The sequence below is a fragment of the Mchenga conophoros genome, linkage group LG3, assembly GCF_057382185.1.
Source record: "Mchenga conophoros isolate Kocher_MC1m ecotype Shallow Benthic linkage group LG3, M_conophoros_male_GT1.1, whole genome shotgun sequence".
Taxonomy (NCBI): domain Eukaryota; kingdom Metazoa; phylum Chordata; class Actinopteri; order Cichliformes; family Cichlidae; genus Mchenga; species Mchenga conophoros.
Genome location: NC_140528.1, coordinates 65,145,481 through 65,163,200, shown reverse-complemented (window position 1 = coordinate 65,163,200; position 17,720 = coordinate 65,145,481). Strand labels below are relative to the sequence as shown.

Here is a 17,720-nt window from a genome sequence, read left to right as displayed (position 1 = left end):
TTGCCACAGATGCTCAGTGGGATTTAGGTCTGGACTTTGACTGAGCCATTCTAACACAAGAATATTCTTTGATCTAAACCAGGGGTCGGCTGGTGTCCTGCAGGTTTTAGAGATCACCCTGGGTTTGCAGTTGTAGCATGCTTTTTCCATTTTTGGATGATGGATTGAACAATACTCCTTGAGATGTTCAAAGCTTGGGATATTTTTTTTATTACCTAACCCTGCTTTAAACTTATCTCCAACTTTATCCCTGACCTGTCTGGTGAGTTCCTTGGTCTTCATGATGCTGTTTGTTCACTAATGTTCTCTAACAAACCACTGAGGCCTCCACAGAGCAGCTAAATAGGTGACTTCTGAAGGTAAATGAATGCACTGGATTTTAATGAGGGATATCAGAGTACAGGTGGCTGAAAACAAATGCACGCCACACTTTTTAAAACCATGTATCATTTTCATACCACTTCACAATTATGTGCTACGTTGTGTTGGTCTATCAGAGAAAATCTCAGCTTAAAAAAGGTGTCAAAATGTGTAGAAGTTCAACAGGTATGAATACTTAAGCTCATGTAAGCTCATGCTTTGTTCAGTTTGATCAGAAATATCCAAGTGACCAGTTTAATGTTGAAGGAAGTGATCAGAGTAAAATACAGCTTTATTATCCACTTAGCTTTGGTTCAGACTAATAATTGGTTCTTAGTGCAGTGGCACTTTGATATCACTGCAATGTGTTGTCATGCTAATAATGCCAGTAATAGATTACTTTGGCTTGTACAGTAAACATGTAGCTTGCAAAGAACAACGAACATGTGTTTTTATTCTTCATTTGTTTGGTGTTTAACTGTTTTCCCATCTCACTAAATACACAGATTTAAAAAGGTGAAAAGAACAAAATAATACATTTGAATAAATGTCTGTTTCCTAACATGAGAAAAATGCCGCCGGACCTAACTTATATTAATAAGTCCACCCAAAATGAATTTCATACTAATTAAAAATCTTTCCAAACCAGGTTTTCTTTTTATAAAATTAACTTTGGTGTACTCACTCTCAGTTCTAAGATCTTTAAACTCAATAAGAGAGGAGGTGATGTCATCGTATTCATCTGATCCTGAAATGTTCATATTTTTATTTAAAGGATTGTTAAAACATATCACATGAAATTAGACTCATTAAATTAAAAATAAGTTTAATCTCTAATTGTTCTGTGCTTTTCAGCACATATACTGTACCATTTCTGTTTTTCACTTGTGTGACTGATTCATAGAGGTCAGCAGTACCTAAAGAAAAAACAAGCCAGGCTCACATTAATCATTTTATTACAGTTACACTAAAGATCAGAGCAAAAACAGAAACACTGTGTGAGTCAAAACCAGGACTGTAAGATCTTTAAATGTTATTTAAAAAACTGCTGAACACAAACTGAACCTGATAAATGTTTGTGTTAATGGAGGTTTAATAAAAGTCAGTATCCATCCATCCATTCGCTTCTGCTTATCCTTTTCAGGGGCGCTGGAGTCTATCCCAGCTGTCATAGGTCGAGAGGCAGGCTACATCCTGGACAGGTCGCCAGTCTGTCGCAGGGCTCACACACAGGGACAGACAACCATTCGCGCTCACATTCACTCCCACATTCACACCTATGGGCAATTTAGATTGATCAATTAGCCTTTCCCCACTAAAAGTCAATATAAATAATGATAATAAAGATGGTTTAAATACTGACCATGCTGAAGAGAGCCGTACACATGAGTTTCATTCAGGTTGACTCCATGATTTGTGGAGGAGCCCGGACTGTGACTCTCAGACTGGATCGACCTAAAACAGGAAATAAACATAATTGTCATGGTCCTCGGTCTTTTGACCCAACGGTTTGTGTTTTTCATTATTATGATCTTGTGTTTGTTCTGATTGTGTACTGGGGTTTAGACTTTTTAGTTCCTAGAGTTTGGTTTCTGTGTTCCCTCTGTTTAGTGTCTGTACCGTGTCTCTGTGCATTTCCTGTTTTATTGTGAAGATCCATGTCTTCTGTTAGTGTGTTCAGATTATGTTTTCCCCTGTCTCGTCAGTTCAATTTGGTTCAGCTGTGTCTGCCTCCTGTTTGCTATTCCACGTTTCCCTCTGTGTGTATTTATAGTGTGTGTCCTCGTGTGTTTGTTGCTGGTTCGTCTGTGTTCTTTCCCTGCATCATTCTGTGTCGTCCCCCGTGTCTCCCTGCATCATCATTTTGCCTTTGCTGTTTCTGTTTGTTTCACCTCTTTATGAATAAAACTCATTTGCATCTCAGCTGCCTGCATCTTAGGTCCTAATTCTCAGCCTCCACTCATCTGCCACGGCAGACGTGACAACAATAAACTCAAAAGCAACTGATGTTTGTTTAAAATAATAATAAAAAGTATTTTACCAACCTGGTGAAGCAGGAATCTGTAAGATAAGATAAGAATACTTTATTAATCTCAGAGGAAACTAAGTGGTCACAGTGGCTAAAAGACAGTAAGAACAGTAACTGACTAAACTAAATAATATAATATATCACAAAGTATGAATAATAATGCACACCACAAAAAGTAGAGAATTTCAATTCTGTTGTACCAGCTGCAAATGGCAGCATTTCATCATGTAGTCGATGGATGTTAGTAGCAGCAGGTATAGAGTATTGCACATTGAGATATTTACAGACACCAGTGTGTGCATGTGTGCTTTCACATGATGATGTATGTTGTAGAGTCTGACAGCAGCTGAAAGGAAAGATCTCCTAAATCTCTCCTTCACACTGTGGGTGCAGCAGCCTGTCACTGCAGGAGCTGCTCAGTGCTGTCAGAGTGACCTGCGTGGGGTGGGAGGTGTTATCTAACAGGGGTGACAGCTGAGCCACCATCCTGTCACTGACTACCTCCACTGGGTCATGACGACGTCCCAGAACAGAGCTGGTCTTCTTCATCAGACTGTTCAGATTCTCTCATTTACAATTATTATGTTTAAATGTTTCACTGATATTTTCTGTCATCAGATCAGAATGAATGTTTGAATAATTAAAGTGAATGTAGTAAATAAACTCTGTAAAACTATCTAATAGTGAAATGTTCATATTTTATTTACAGGTTTGTAAAAACATGTCACATGAAATTAGTTTCATTAAATCCAAAACAAGTTTCATCTCTAACTGCTCTGTGATTTTCAGCACATATACTGTACCATTTCTGTTTTTCACTTGTGTGACTGATTCATAGACGTCAGCAGTACCTAAAGAAAAAACAAGCCAGGCTCACATTAATCATTTTATTACAGTTACACTAAAGATCAGAGCAAACACAGAAACACTGTGTGAGTCAAAACCAGGACTGTAAGATCTTTAAATGTTATTTAAAAAACTGCTGAACACAAACTGAACCTTATAACTGTTTGTGTTAATGGAGGTTTAATAAAAGTCAGTATCCATCCATCCATTCGCTTCTGCTTATCCTTTTCAGGGGCGCTGGAGTCTATCCCAGCTGTCATAGGTCGAGAGGCAGGCTACACCCTGGACAGGTCGCCAGTCTGTCGCAGGGCTCACACACAGGGACAGACAACCATTCGTGCTCACATTCACTCCCACATTCACACCTATGCGCAATTTAGATTGATCAATTAGCCTTTCCCCACTAAAAGTCAATATAAATAATGATAATAAAGATGGTTTAAATACTGACCATGCTGAAGAGAGCCGTACACATGAGTTTCATCCTGGTTGACTCCATGATTTCTGGAGGAGCCCGGACTGTGACTCTCAGACTGGATCGACCTAAAACAGGAAATAAACACAATTGTCATGGTCCTCGGTCTTTTGACCCAACGGTTTGTGTTTTTCATTATTATGATATTGTGTTTGTTCTGATTGTGTACTGGGGTTTAGACTTTTTAGTTCCTAGAGTTTGGTTTCTGTGTTCCCTCTGTTTAGTGTCTGTACCGTGTCTCTGTGCATTTCCTGTTTTATTGTGAAGATCCATGTCTTCTGTTAGTGTGTTCACTTTATGTTTTCCCCTGTCTCGTCAGTTCAATTTGGTTCAGCTGTGTCTTCCTCCTGTTTGCTATTCCACGTTTCCCTCTGTGTGTATTTATAGTGTGTGTCCTCGTGTGCTTGTTGCTGGTTCGTCTGTGTTCTTTCCCTGCATCATTCTGTGTCGTCCCCCGTATCTCCCTGCATCACCATTTTGCCTTTGCTGTTTCTGTTTGTTTCACCACTTCATGAATAAAACTCATTTACATCTCAGCTGCCTGCATCTTAGGTCCTAATTCTCAGCCTCCACTCATCTGCCACGGCAGACGTGACAACAATAAACTCAAAAGCAACTGATGTTTGTTTAAAATAATAATAAAAAGTATTTTACCAACCTGGTGAAGCAGGAATCTGTAAGATAAGATAAGAATACTTTATTAATCTCAGAGGAAACGAAGCGGTCACAGTGGCTAAAAGACAGTAAGAACAAAAACTGACTAAACTAAATAATATAATATATCACAAAGTATGAATAATAATGCACACCACAAAAAGTAGAGAATTTCAATTCTGTTGTACCAGCTGCAAATGGCAGCATGTCATCGTGCAGTCGATGGATGTTAGTAGCAGCAGGTATAGAGTATTGCACATTGAGATATTTACAGACACCAGTGTGTGCATGTGTGCTTTCACATGATGATGTATGTTGTAGAGTCTGACAGCAGCTGAAAGGAAAGATCTCCTAAATCTCTCCTTCACACTGTGGGTGCAGCAGCCTGTCACTGCAGGAGCTGCTCAGTGCTGTCAGAGTGACCTGCGTGGGGTGGGAGGTGTTATCTAACAGGGGTGACAGCTGAGCCACCATCCTGTCACTGACTACCTCCACTGGGTCATGAGGACGTCCCAGAACAGAGCTGGTCTTCTTCATCAGACTGTTCAGATTCTCTCATTTACAATTATTATGTTTAAATGTTTCACTGATATTTTCTGTCATCAGATCAGAATGAATGTTTGAATAATTAAAGTGAATGTAGTAAATAAACTCTGTAAAACTATCTAATAGTGAAATGTTCATATTTTATTTACAGGTTTGTAAAAACATGTCACATGAAATTAGTTTCATTAAATCCAAAACAAGTTTCATGTCTAACTGCTCTGTGATTTTCAGCACATATACTGTACCATTTCTGTTTTTCACTTGTGTGACTGATTCATAGACGTCAGCAGTACCTAAAGAAAAAACAAGCCAGGCTCACATTAATCATTTTATTACAGTTACACTAAAGATCAGAGCAAACACAGAAACACTGTGTGAGTCAAAACCAGGACTGTAAGATCTTTAAATGTTATTTAAAAAACTGCTGAACACAAACTGAACCTATTAAATGTTCATGCTAATGGAGGTTTAATAAAAGTAAATATTAATAATGATAATAAAGACTGTTTTTCAATGCTGACCATGTTGAAGAGAGTTGTACTCATGAGTTTCATTCTGGTTGACTCCATGATTTGTGGAGGAGCCCAGACTGTGACTCTCAGACTGGATCGACCTAAAACAGGAAATAAACACAATAAACTCAAAAGTAACTGATGTTTGTTTCAAATAATAATAAAAAGTATTTTACCAACCTGGTGAAGCAGGAATCTGTGAAAGAGACAAATGTTATTACACATGTTTGTCATGTATAAATTGTTCCACTGATATTTTGTGTCATGAGATCAGAATACATGTATATGTGTGAATAATTAAAGTGTATGTAGCAAATAAACTCTCTAATACAGCATGAAAAGAAGAGGCTCTTACACTTGGACTGTCTGCAGCGATACAACAAGAGCAGGAGAATAATAATGAGAGAGACTCCACAAACCAGTCCAACCATCAACCACACAGGAGATGAAGAGCTGTCAGCTCCTGACACAGTTACTGTAACAAACAATAATTAATTATTAATAAAGTGTAAAAGAAGAACTCTGAGAGCACAAATCTCTGCTACGGCAGCTCACTCTGTTGACAATATTTACTTTTAAGGAAACAATATTGTATTTTCAGTGTATTTATTTTGTTTTATTTGTACTGTGAGAAGTTTGTAGTTCAGTGAAAATAAGTCCAAAGGCAGATTTGTTTCAACATGACAACAAGGGCAGATGTGAAATGTAAAAGTGAGGTCAGAGGTCAAACAAATTATAATTTAAATCTTTATACAGTATTTTCTATATGTTGAGAAGACACAACACCTTTGTAAGAATCATAGTTTCTGTGTTATAAGGATTTCTTTTTAGTCATAAAGTTGACCTTGAAGACCTCGGTGGCTGTAGCCAAATGTTAATGGATAGTTAACATGACTGCAGCTCGTCAGTGAGGTAACCAGGCAGGTCTGCTGGGATCCTTTCTAGGAAAATAAGATTTGTATGCTAACAGATTTTCCCCTTGTTTCAGTTTCTTCCTGCTTCAAGATTCATTTTCATGCCATCATTCACCTCCAGTCAGACGCCTGCCACCTTGGATCATTGCCCCCCTATTCACCACCACCGCTGCCCCCTCGGAGCCTCTTCGTCACTTGCCTGCCTGCCCATCGTTCAGCAGTTTCCACAGACCTCTGCTTTATCCTTTACCCCCAGCTAGTCTGGACTCCAAGTAAGGCATTGTTGCAGCCACTTTATGAACACTCTCTGTCTTGTCACATTCCCTCAGATTTCCTGCCCTAACTGCTCTCTCCTCTCCCACAGATCTGCCGCCCTCACGCTGTTATGTCCGCTCCTCTGGCCTGTCTCTCTCACCTCAGTTAAGATGTTTTTGTAGGACTCATTCATTAATTTTAGGTTCATTTATGTTTTGTTCTTGTTGACCAAGTCAAAGCTCACAATCTGTTGTGTTAAATAAATTATCCTTTGTTTGATAAAGAAACTTTCACTCATTACTTCCTCTGCTGTTTTCACCTGAGTCTCACACATAAGTCCTGAAACTCACCGATATTAAACCTGACAATATAGAGATATTATATAATAGTTTTATAAAAGTTCTGACAAAATAGATCCAGGTGGCTTCAAACATTAAAAGAGATAATATGATGTTATTTTTCAGTCATGAAACTCATTTACAGAAAGACACACTGTTTTGATCCTGCTCACCTTTAACTGACATCCAGCTCTGTGCTGACTCTCTTCCTGAGTACTGACACTTGTAGAAACCTTCATCAGACTTTGACACTGCAGAGATCTTCAGCTCCCCTCGGGGATCATTTTGAATAAGTTTGTCATTGTGATAGAAAAACACATTGGAAAGTATTTTTTGTGTTCTCAAACTGCAGCTCAGATTAACAGAAGCTCCCTCAGTCACAGGATGAACAGGACTCACCAGGATAGGAACATCATCATAATAATAATAATCTGTGAAAACAAAAAAACAAACATATTGTTTCAGTCAGACCAGCTGGTGCAAAACTTTAGAAAAAGCTGTGAGTCTTGTCTCTTGATCTACATGCAGACCTGGTTTTCTGAGTGATTATGAGGACTGGAAATATAGTTGGGATGTTCCCTGCAGGAGTCAAATTACCGACAGTAACATTATTGAATGGTTGAAGGTGAAATTGTAAATGTTTGTATGTTTGTGTTATTTTGCATGACGTGTTTCCCAAATTTCTCCCTATTGAGATATTAAAGGTTCATCTAATGTGACGACAGAGATGTTGAGCTTTGTTGAGTTTTATTCTGACAGAGAAAAAAAAATACTGTTGGCAAATTATGACAAACTGGATTATAAAAGGATGAAGAGAAATTAGACCAACAACCAAGAATATTTTGATGCTTCGTTGCCTGAAACTGTCTGAAATTCTCATTTTTGTTTGTTTTGCCACATAGAATTACTTCACATACAGCAAAGCTGAGACAAATGTTTATGTGACGTTTAAATCATTCAGATCCAAGAAGTAAATGTATAATAACATACTCTGTACAGTGATGTTGACTGCACTGCTGAACTCTCCTGATCCAGACTCACACCAGTACACTCCAGTATCTGACTTTGATGCTTTGAAGTTACATGTGGATCCAGTCATTCTCCTACAGTCAGAGAGTCGGCCGTCCTCAGGGAACTTCCTCACTCTCCACTCAGTGAAGTTTCCCTCACAGGTCAGTGAGACAGAGTCAAAGGTGAAGTGTTGCACTCTGTCAGGACTCACTGTGAGAGACGCTGCTGAATGAGCATCTGGAAACAACATGCAGTGAAGAGACAAAGCTCACAGATGTTAGGATTCAAAATATCACAGTGAAAATATTTGTTTGTTTGAAGCTTTTGTTTTGAAGATCAAATTTAATAGTTCAAAATGATAAAGTGTTTGTTTGGTGAGACAACACTGAGTCTGACAACAAGCCCTGAATCACACAGACAGTCAAATCAATGGAAAACAAAGGAGCCGAATACTGACATGTTTAAGATGATCTAACCCACATGCTTTATCTGCTGGCAGCTCATGTAGAGCTTGGTACACGTCATGTGACATCATGAGCTTTGAGTCATCACTCTCAGCATCATCCACCTGATACAGATCACTCTGAACACACTTCAGTCATTTGCTGTAATATTTCTGTCATAATTCTGTGATATTGTCTGTTTCACAGATTCCTTCTACAGTGAGATATTTTGCAGCAGCAGGACCAAAACTAAAAACCTTTGAAGTATATTTTAAATGAACAATAACAGCAGCTGTTATTTGTGACGTCTTCTTCTAGCGTCCATCTGTAGTCAGTGTTTGTCTTGTATTTGTCAGAGCTGTTAACCTGCCTGCTGACATCTTTGTTTCTTTATTAACTATATTTGACTTTTTTATCTGAACACCTACCTGAGCACTAAACAAAGAGTCTTAACTGTGTAAATCCTGTCTGTGCACTAAGTAAAAATAATCAGTACAAACAGAAACATGAGTTTAAATATCAAAACATTTAAAATGTCATAGATGTCTTTTGTTTTTCATGTTATCACATTAAATAAAAACTGAAAAATAAGAAAAGGAAACGAAGAAATTCAGTTTGGTTTGATCACAGAGAGAAAGGAAAACATTCAGTTCAGTTCTTCTTTTGGGAAGTTTTAATATAAACGGAGATAAATGGTTGTCATGGAGATGAGATTTTAATGGTCTAAATCCTGGTGAATAAAAATGATGACCTAACATGAGCTCATTGAAAGGACAGAGAGAAACAAACTGACCTGCAGACCAGACAAACTTTGGTTGACTGTGATCAGTGAGATACTCTGGGTCTCCTCTTCCAGCTCTGCACACATATCCTGCTGTGTGTGTCTGTCCATGAATGATGTAGGAGTCCTGTGCAGTCCCACTGCCATCAGGTAGCAGCTCATAACTGGAGGATTTATAGTTGAATGTTTTCAGATCAGGAACAGCTTTATACCAGTAGAAGCTCCATCCTGCAGACGGATGTTCAACCTCACAGTTCAGAGTTACTGAGGCTCCAGGACTCAGCCATGATGGAGACACAGTGAGGACAGGACGGGGTTCATCTGTTCAACAAAGATTTTCTCTCAGTGAACATGTAGTACAGTCTCTGAACAGTGAGCTCAGTTTATACAAAGAATAATAATCTCAGTCTATATGAACAGAAACACATTTTACAAAGTGTTCAAACAGCTTAAAGAAAATATGACTTACTGTCAGAAACTGTCAGTGTGACTGAATCACTCCACTCTGTTGTTTCATGCTGTGAACTTTTCATTCTGCCCTTACAGCGATAGTTTCCACTGTTGGATGATGAAGCAGATCTAATCCTGTATTCATTTTGATTTGGAGGTTTTATGGTGCTGTTTGCTTCCCACTCATAATTCCACTCAGTGTCTCCTCCATGGATCTCACATCTGACAGTGATCGTCTCTCCTCTGTATATCTCAGACCAGTTTGGATACAGAGTCACAACAGGCCTGATTGAGACTGTTAATGTTCAAGAAAGTACAATAAAAACACATGAAAGACAAAAGGTTCAGTTACCATCAGATGTAGTGCTTTGTAGGAAGTTACATTTACACTCACCAGTTGTGTCAATCCTGACTGACTGACTCAACTCTGTGTAGTAAACTTGTTCTCCTCTTCCTCCTCTGCAGCTGTAGCGTCCTCCCTCTGAGACACTGATTTGTCCATTTGTCACAGGTTGATAAGATTTCCCATCTCTGTACCAGTAGTATTTCCATCCAGATGATGATGATGATGATGATGATGATGATGATGATGTTGGTGATGATGATGATGGTGGGTTCACAGAGCAGGTCAGGGTCACACTGCCCCCTACTGGAACAGCTGTCCTATAAGCTCTCAGTTCAGCCTTTGGTTTCGCTGCAGTTCAGTTTAGAACAAGAACACAAAAGTAAAAATGACTGAATCAGAACAATTTAAAGATGGAAATATGTAAATGATCAAATATCATGAAACCCTAGTTAAGATGAAACAAACTGTGTCACACATAATATTCTGTATTTCTGTTTTGATCAGCACAGTGTTAGTTTTTTATATTTGCCTTTGCTAAAATTACACAAGTACAGCAGCAACAGAAAGGCTGAAAAACAAAAGAGTGAAGGTTTCACAATTGTTGAAACAAAGTTCAGAGCTCAAACTGACTGAAATGCTGTGGAAGAACCTAGAGAGCGATACATAAACACATCCCTACAAACTTAAATGACAGTGGGCCAAAATACGACTGCTGCTACTGCTGCGAGACAATAGAGCAAAGTGGGGCAGGAGAATGGCAATAGAGCGTATAACACTATCTAAGCTGTACTATCAACTATAAATAAAGAAAATAAATAAGTACAAAAAACAAACAAACAAAAAAAAAAACGGCGACTGGATCTGATTGTATTTTGAACATCTGAGAATTGCTTCTAAATGAATGTGAGCAGTTATCATTTCATTGGTGTTATTTTGTACTTCTGTTTTTGGTGTATTGTTCCTTTATCACATGTACCAGTGACAGCCAATCAGTGTAACCACAGCGAGCAACAGAAACCTGAGTGAGGGGAAGAGATTCAACAACAAAGCAAGTTGTGAACAGATGCATTTTTACTTCCAGTCTTTCACAGTGATGGTGTCCAACTTCAGTCCTTGTGGATAAAATCTGTTTGATGCAGTTTGAATGAGGATTTGGTGAGTCACAGTTGGTTTGCTTTGGTGTCAGTTAGCACGTTATGTGCTTGTTCTTTACTAAATCTGATGTGGAAGCCTCTGATAGCTAAGATGAGACCTAGTATGTGTGTTTTATATTCCTTTGCTGTGGAAGCTGACATTTCCTGTTGCACAGATGTCTTTAGGCCACAATAATAAGCACAGTGAACATCACCGCTGACATTACAGGGAGCAGTTTGGATGTGATTTCCAGCTGAGCTGTTAGGAATGCTGGAATAAGACTTCAGTGTTTGTGTTACAAAACAGATCAGGTTTATTAGCCGAGTGCAGATCTTGGCGCTGAAACCTGAGACTGTCGAACCTCGATGGTGATCCACGCCTAGGAGATGTGAACTTCCACTAAAGTCTTCTGTTCCTGCTGGATCAACTCATATTCCAGAGATCAGGAAACTGACTCACACTTCTGAACTGTGACACGACTCCACCATAATCTCTGTTACTGCAACACACAGAGGATTTAATCCAAGAACTGATTCCACACCAGACTGTGACTGTGAAAGGTTCTCTCTGTAAATCTGTGAACAGCTGATTTTGTGCGTTCAGTGTTGTAATTCCATTCATTGTGTTGGTGTTGTACTGGTAACTCACTGTGTTACTGACTATTCCTAACCAGCCACTCTGCAGGTCTAGTGAGTGACTTTTACTTTTATTTATATTATTCTATGACTTTGATTATAAATTAATGTGCACTGGAAGGTTTTTCTATATTTCAGTTTTCTGTTCCCCATAAACAAAGTTCTGCTCTTTGGTCTGTTATTTTAGGGCTGCTAGTTGTAAAGTGCTCGTGTGAACTGAGATTCTAGTTTTAGCTATCTGTAAATGTCTCCAGTGCAACAAGAAGATGACCGGAGAATAAAAACAAACATTTCATTCAAAAGCACGAAAGAAACAGCTGCAAAGCTTTAAGAGAAACAAGTGTTTTCACTTATTTTAATAAAACAGATAATCTGGATGAAACATCTTCAACTTACTGTGAAAAACTGTCAGTGTGACTGAATCACTCCACTCTGTTGTTTCATGCTGTGAACTTTTCACTCTGCCCTTACAGCGATAGTTTCCACTGTTGGATGATGAAGCAGAAATAATCCTGTATTCATTTAGATTTGGAAGTTTTCTGATGCTGTTTGCTTCCCACTCATAATCCCACTCAGTGTCTCCTCCATGGATCTCACATCTGACAGTGATCGTCTCTCCTCTGTATATCTCAGACCAGTTTGGATACAGAGTCACAACAGGCCTGTTTGAGACTGTTCATGTTCAAGAAAGTACAATAAAAACACATGAATGACAAAAGGTTCAGTTACCATCAGATGTAGTGCTTTGTGGGAAATTTAAAGTTTGAACTCACCAATTTTGTCAATCCAGACTGACTGACTCAACTCTGTGTAGTAAACTGGTTCTCCTCTTCCTCCTATGCAGCTGTAGAGTCCTCCCTCTGAGACACTGATTTGTCCATTTGTCACAGGTTGATAAGATTTCCCATCTGTGTACAAGTAGTATTTCCATCCAGATGATGATGATGATGATGATGATGATGATGATGGTGATGATGATGATGGTGGGCTCACAGAGCAGGTCAGGGTCACACTGCCCCCTGCTGGAACAGCTGTCCTATCAGCTCTCAGTTCAGCCTTTGGTTTCGCTGCAGTTCAGTTTAGAACAAGAACATAAAAGTAAAAATGACTGAATCAGAACAATTTAAAGATGGAAAAATGTAAATGATCAAATATCATGAAACCCTAGTTAAGATGAAACAAACTGTGTCACACATAATATTCTGTATTTCTGTTTTGATCAGCACAGGGTTAGTTTTTTATATTTGACTTTGTGTTTTTACAGTTCATTACATACATGGACAGTTCAAATAATTAATTTGAAAGATGAGTTTATTGATCAGTAATCCAAAAATAACCCAGGTTTATATGATCTGATTGTATTTTGCACATTTGAAAATTCTTCCTAAATGAATTTGAGCAGGATTAAATTCATTGGTGTTATTTTGTACTTCTGTTTTTGGTGTATTGTTCCTTTGTCAAATGTACCAGTGACAGCCAATCAGTGTAACCACAGCGAGCAACAGAAACCTGAGTGAGGGGAAGAGATTCAACAACAAAGCAAGTTGTGAACAGATGCATTTTTATTTCCAGTCTTTTGACAGTGATGTCTTTTATTCAAAAGCAGGAATGAAAAAGCTACAAAGCTGTAAGAAAAACCCATTTTTCACTTATTTAGATAAAACAGATAATCCAGATGAAACATCTCCAACTTACATGATACAGTCAGTGTGATGGTTTCACTCCACTGTGTTAACAAATACCCCCTTCTGCCCCGACAGCTGTACAATCCACTGTCAGACTCAGTAACTGTGATGATTCTGTATTCATTGGATGTCGGAGGTGTGTTTAACTTGTTAGGTCTCCATTCATACATCCACTGAGCTCCTTCAACTTCCTGAATCTCACATCTGACATCCTCTTATGTTATAAACTCTGCTGTTTATAACATAAGAGGAGAGTGACTGCAAAACAGCTGATTCACAGACAGTTTGGAGACTGAACATCAAAACAAAGTCACAATAAAACAATTTATAGCTTTCACACTTTAACACAACATTTTAATATTAAATGTATTTGAATTTACTTTGTAAAGTTATATTTTATTTATATTCTAAAACTCACAGATTTTTCTGCTTTAATTTTACTTTGAGGTTAAAATCAGCGTGGAGAGCCAGAACACTGATGACGCTCTTTCAAAGCAATCAATAAAATGTTGAAGTGAGTTCTAAAACATACTGGGAGCCAGAAAATTATTAACCTATCACCACAAAATAATGTTTGCTTCACACGGTACTTTTAAATGATTATGTTTCATAGTGTTAGTTTTGTTTTGTTTTTTCAACAAAGAAGAAAATCTGCCTCTCCCTTCCTATTTTCATGATCAGAAGCAACTTATCAGCTGACCTTAGAGTTCTGTTTGGAGTTTGTTTAGTTAAAAGATCAGAGACTAAACAATCATTATACCCTGACTGCTACCAAAATAAAGCATATTACACTAGCCTGGATGAAATAAATGCATGAGTTACTTTCTCAAACTGAGCAGATGACAAAACGTCTCTCATTTTTGCAAAGGCCCTCAGGAGGCAGAGTCTGGCTTCTACAACTGAATTTATTTATTTCTCAAATGAGGAACTGTCATCAAAGATCACCCCCAGAGTTTTTACAAAGGGAGGTCTGAACTTTTTCAGAGGAACAAGGTTACACTTAAGAACAAAACGAGGGTCAGGAGATTTGAAAATACAATCTGTTCTTTGATTGTTTACATTCCAGAAATGAATTGCCAACCATGATTTTATGTCATCACAGCAGTCTAGCAAAACTTTTAAATGGACTGTAAAACTTTTTCTTAATGCCATCTGTTGGAAGGGTGTTTTATAGGAGTTTGATGGGCAGCAAACATAAAAAGAGTTAGAGTGCTGATTCCAAAGAAAAGGGTGGAAATAAAATCCTTGTTTAGCTTGAGGGGATGATAAACAAGCACAGGAGAAGACAGATCCACCATAAATAATTATAGTTCAGAGCTGCCATAAATATCAGCAGTGAGGTGTTGGCATATAAAAGGGTTCAAATAGATGCAAGACCTCTGCTGTGACCAGGTTCCTGCAGGAAGCTGCCTGTGACTGTTGCAGGTGGTGAGAGCTTTCAGTCAGCTGAAAGAATTAAAACCTTTTTTTATTTCCACCAGGTCTCAGCACAGAGACACATTTTAATTTGTTTTACTTTGTTTAAAAATGTATATCCAAAGAATTATTTAGGTTATATTTGCCACTATTTAATAACATAATTACAAACCTTTAAGCAGTAAAAATGTCTTCTGCACCATTTTATAGATAAGAATTTAAATTTCAATCATTAAAAAAAAATAAAATAATGAATGGTTTGTACACATGTCATGGGTCTTGTACAAAATTTTAAAAAATTAAAAAACAGTACATCTATGCAGAATATTTATCCATGTCTGCACAGCATTATTATTTTTAGGATTGGCATGGTTTGCAATATTAAGGTGGTCTCTGTGGTACCAATGAATCCAGGTGTGAGGACATAAGATGTAAAATAGTGTCTTTGTCTTTAAAGACTTTATTTTTTTATTCTTATTTTGATCAAAACTGATCAAATAAAAATATTTCATAAGCAGACTGATAATTTTGACTTTGAAAATCAACAATACATTTTAAAAAATAAATTAAACCAAGTGATTCAATAATCTTTATATTCCAGTATTTGCTTTTTTTTCTAAATCTTTACATTTACATATTACACATTTATGAACATATAATCAATGAGTCATCAGTTAGCTGTTGTTTCCTAACAATGTTGTTAAACCTCCAGTGATGGATTCAAAGCTGGAGGCTGCTCTGCTCTCATAAACTGTTCATAAAATGTGAAATACAAAGTTTTTATGTGGCATCAAAGTCAAAACTGGCAAAGAAAAACTAAGAGTAAAGGTTCAGTAACCAGGAAAGGAGCACAAACTGTTTTTTAAATCACTCTAAAAAGACAAAACAGCACCATGAACTCCTCTGTGTCTGTAAGTGATCTGAAGACTGAACAAAGGTGAAACAATGTACTGAGCCTAATAATTCATAATTTGACAGATTTAGTGGTTTAAGTACTGGTGATTACTGAATATTGAGTTCCATTACAATTTGGAGAAGACCTTTTTCAATTCTCAACATTTTTTTAAACTCATCAGTTTCCTGAATAATGACTGAATCGCTTTTAGTTGTGACTAAATTCGTGTTTCTTCTCCTTCCTCTGCAGGTGTAGATGCCTCCATCAGAGACAGAGATTGCACTCTTAGAGCTAAAAGAGATGATCTCATTTTCAGATGAGGTTTTTCTGAACAGAGTAATTCACCTCACAGGTCAGTGTCACACTGCCCCCTGCTGGTGTGGTTGTGCTGTCTGCTGTCAGAGTGGCCTTGACTTTAAGTTCTGTAACTTAGACAAATATGAGGCTATTATTGTGGTCCTTTTAGTGGAAGAAGGAAGGAAAATAATAATAATAATAATAATAATAATAATAATAATAATAATAATAATAATAATAATAATAATAATAATAATAATAAATCCGAGCAATAGTAATAAGTGTGCCTTTTGGCATAGGCACACTTAATAAAACTGAACTTTAATATCTAAATAGTCTAAAAATGGAAACATACAAAGAATCAAAATGTAAAACTAGAAATAAATAAACTGTCAATAGAAACAACTAAGAGATGAACACACATGAGTGTTCACAGATGCTCTGACAAAGACTGACAAGACACAGCAGAACTATTTAAACATGACTGGGAATGAGAAACAGTTAAAAACAAACAGGAAAATCATAAAAGAGGAAGAAAAATAACACAAAGGATGAAAGAAAACAAACCTTTAAATTAAAGAGGAAATGTTTTTTTTAAAAAACTAAACAAAGATGGGGAAGAAGCACTCAGACTAAAATGATGAAAGACCATGACAGTGACAAATGAATAAATCTATATCAATGGCACTTTGTCCAGTTTGTTTTACTTGTTACTCTTCTGTATGTGAAGTCTTATTCATTTATGACTTGAACAACTTTCAGAGGTTTTTTCAAGAGGACACTGAGGCAGACAGCACACCATGACACTATAAATAACTGAGAGTAAAAATTCATAATAAGACTGATTAAAGTCTTCAGGCAGGACTTTAACTGGCTGATCTGTGGTTGAGTCTGTTTTCAGATTAGAGTTACCTGCATTTACCCTAAACTCATCACGCTGTGCTGTAATACATTAGATTGATCCTCCAGTTCATCAGCATCTTGTGAATCAAAACTGTGATGTGTGAGGATGGACAGATAAATACTCATGAAAAGGAAATCAGTCAGTTTCAAGGCAACAAACTCTAGTAAATATAAAGTTTGTGTATCAGCTGAGTGAAACATCTGCTCACATGGTTGCACTCTTGATACGATCATTTTAATATTTTAACCAATAAATGCAGTGGAGTGTGAGCTGTATCATATTCAATATTTTGTCCCTCAGGTTATTCCTGAAATATAGTTTGTTTCAAGTTTGTTATATGACGGGTCACATTTATTCATCTGCTTCTTCCTGGTCCGCTCATGTCAAAGTCCGCCATCTAGTGGTTAAATGGAGGAAGTGCCGAGTAATAATGGCTAGAGCTCCCTGTCTGTGATAGTTCTGCATCTGCTGCTCTTGAGATGGGATAAAGTGTAAGTTTGGGCAGATGATGGATTGTTTCTACATATTAGTGCTCTGTCCTTCTTGTGGGTCTGTGAAGTTTGTTACATTACTACTGTAAGCTAACTGTTAGTGCTTTGTTTTGCCTGTTAGCATAAAACATGTCAGCATGTGGTATTTGTATTTACGTCACTTGACAGGCTTTGTCCATTTATTGTTAATGTTATGATCTTGCATTGGTCATGTGACATGTGTGCATCTACACTGAGATTAAATGTACCTGCTCTGTTTTGTTGTTACAGTTTTACAGACTGAAAGTGGTACAAATGGTACAT

At 37.5% G+C, this 17,720-nt stretch overlaps 1 protein-coding gene and 1 pseudogene across 1 annotated transcript; both read right to left on the bottom strand.

The window, feature by feature from the left end:
• LOC146580115 (obscurin-like) overlaps positions 1-17,720 on the bottom strand; it is a 374,391-nt pseudogene that overhangs the window by 98,012 nt on the left and 258,659 nt on the right.
• LOC146580125 (uncharacterized) lies at positions 12,085-13,625 on the bottom strand. The gene is made up of 3 exons (XM_085250709.1): positions 13,583-13,625; positions 12,503-12,796; positions 12,085-12,401 (listed from the first exon to the last, which is right to left on the bottom strand). The coding sequence occupies exons 1-3, from the start codon at positions 13,623-13,625 to the stop codon at positions 12,085-12,087; spliced, it is 654 nt and encodes a 217-aa protein (XP_085106835.1).

Excerpts from the sequence above, each read along its gene's own strand:
- LOC146580125 (XM_085250709.1), bottom strand. The coding sequence starts at position 13,625 with ATGTCAGATGTGAGATTCAGGAAGTTGAAGGAGCTCAGTGGAT. Across the intron at positions 12,797-13,582 it reads GTTGAAGGAGCTCAGTGGAT|CGAAACCAAAGGCTGAACTG; the intron begins GTATGAATGGAG and ends ACTGAACTGCAG. Across the intron at positions 12,402-12,502 it reads AGTCTGGATTGACAAAATTG|TCTCAAACAGGCCTGTTGTG; the intron begins GTGAGTTCAAAC and ends GAACATGAACAG.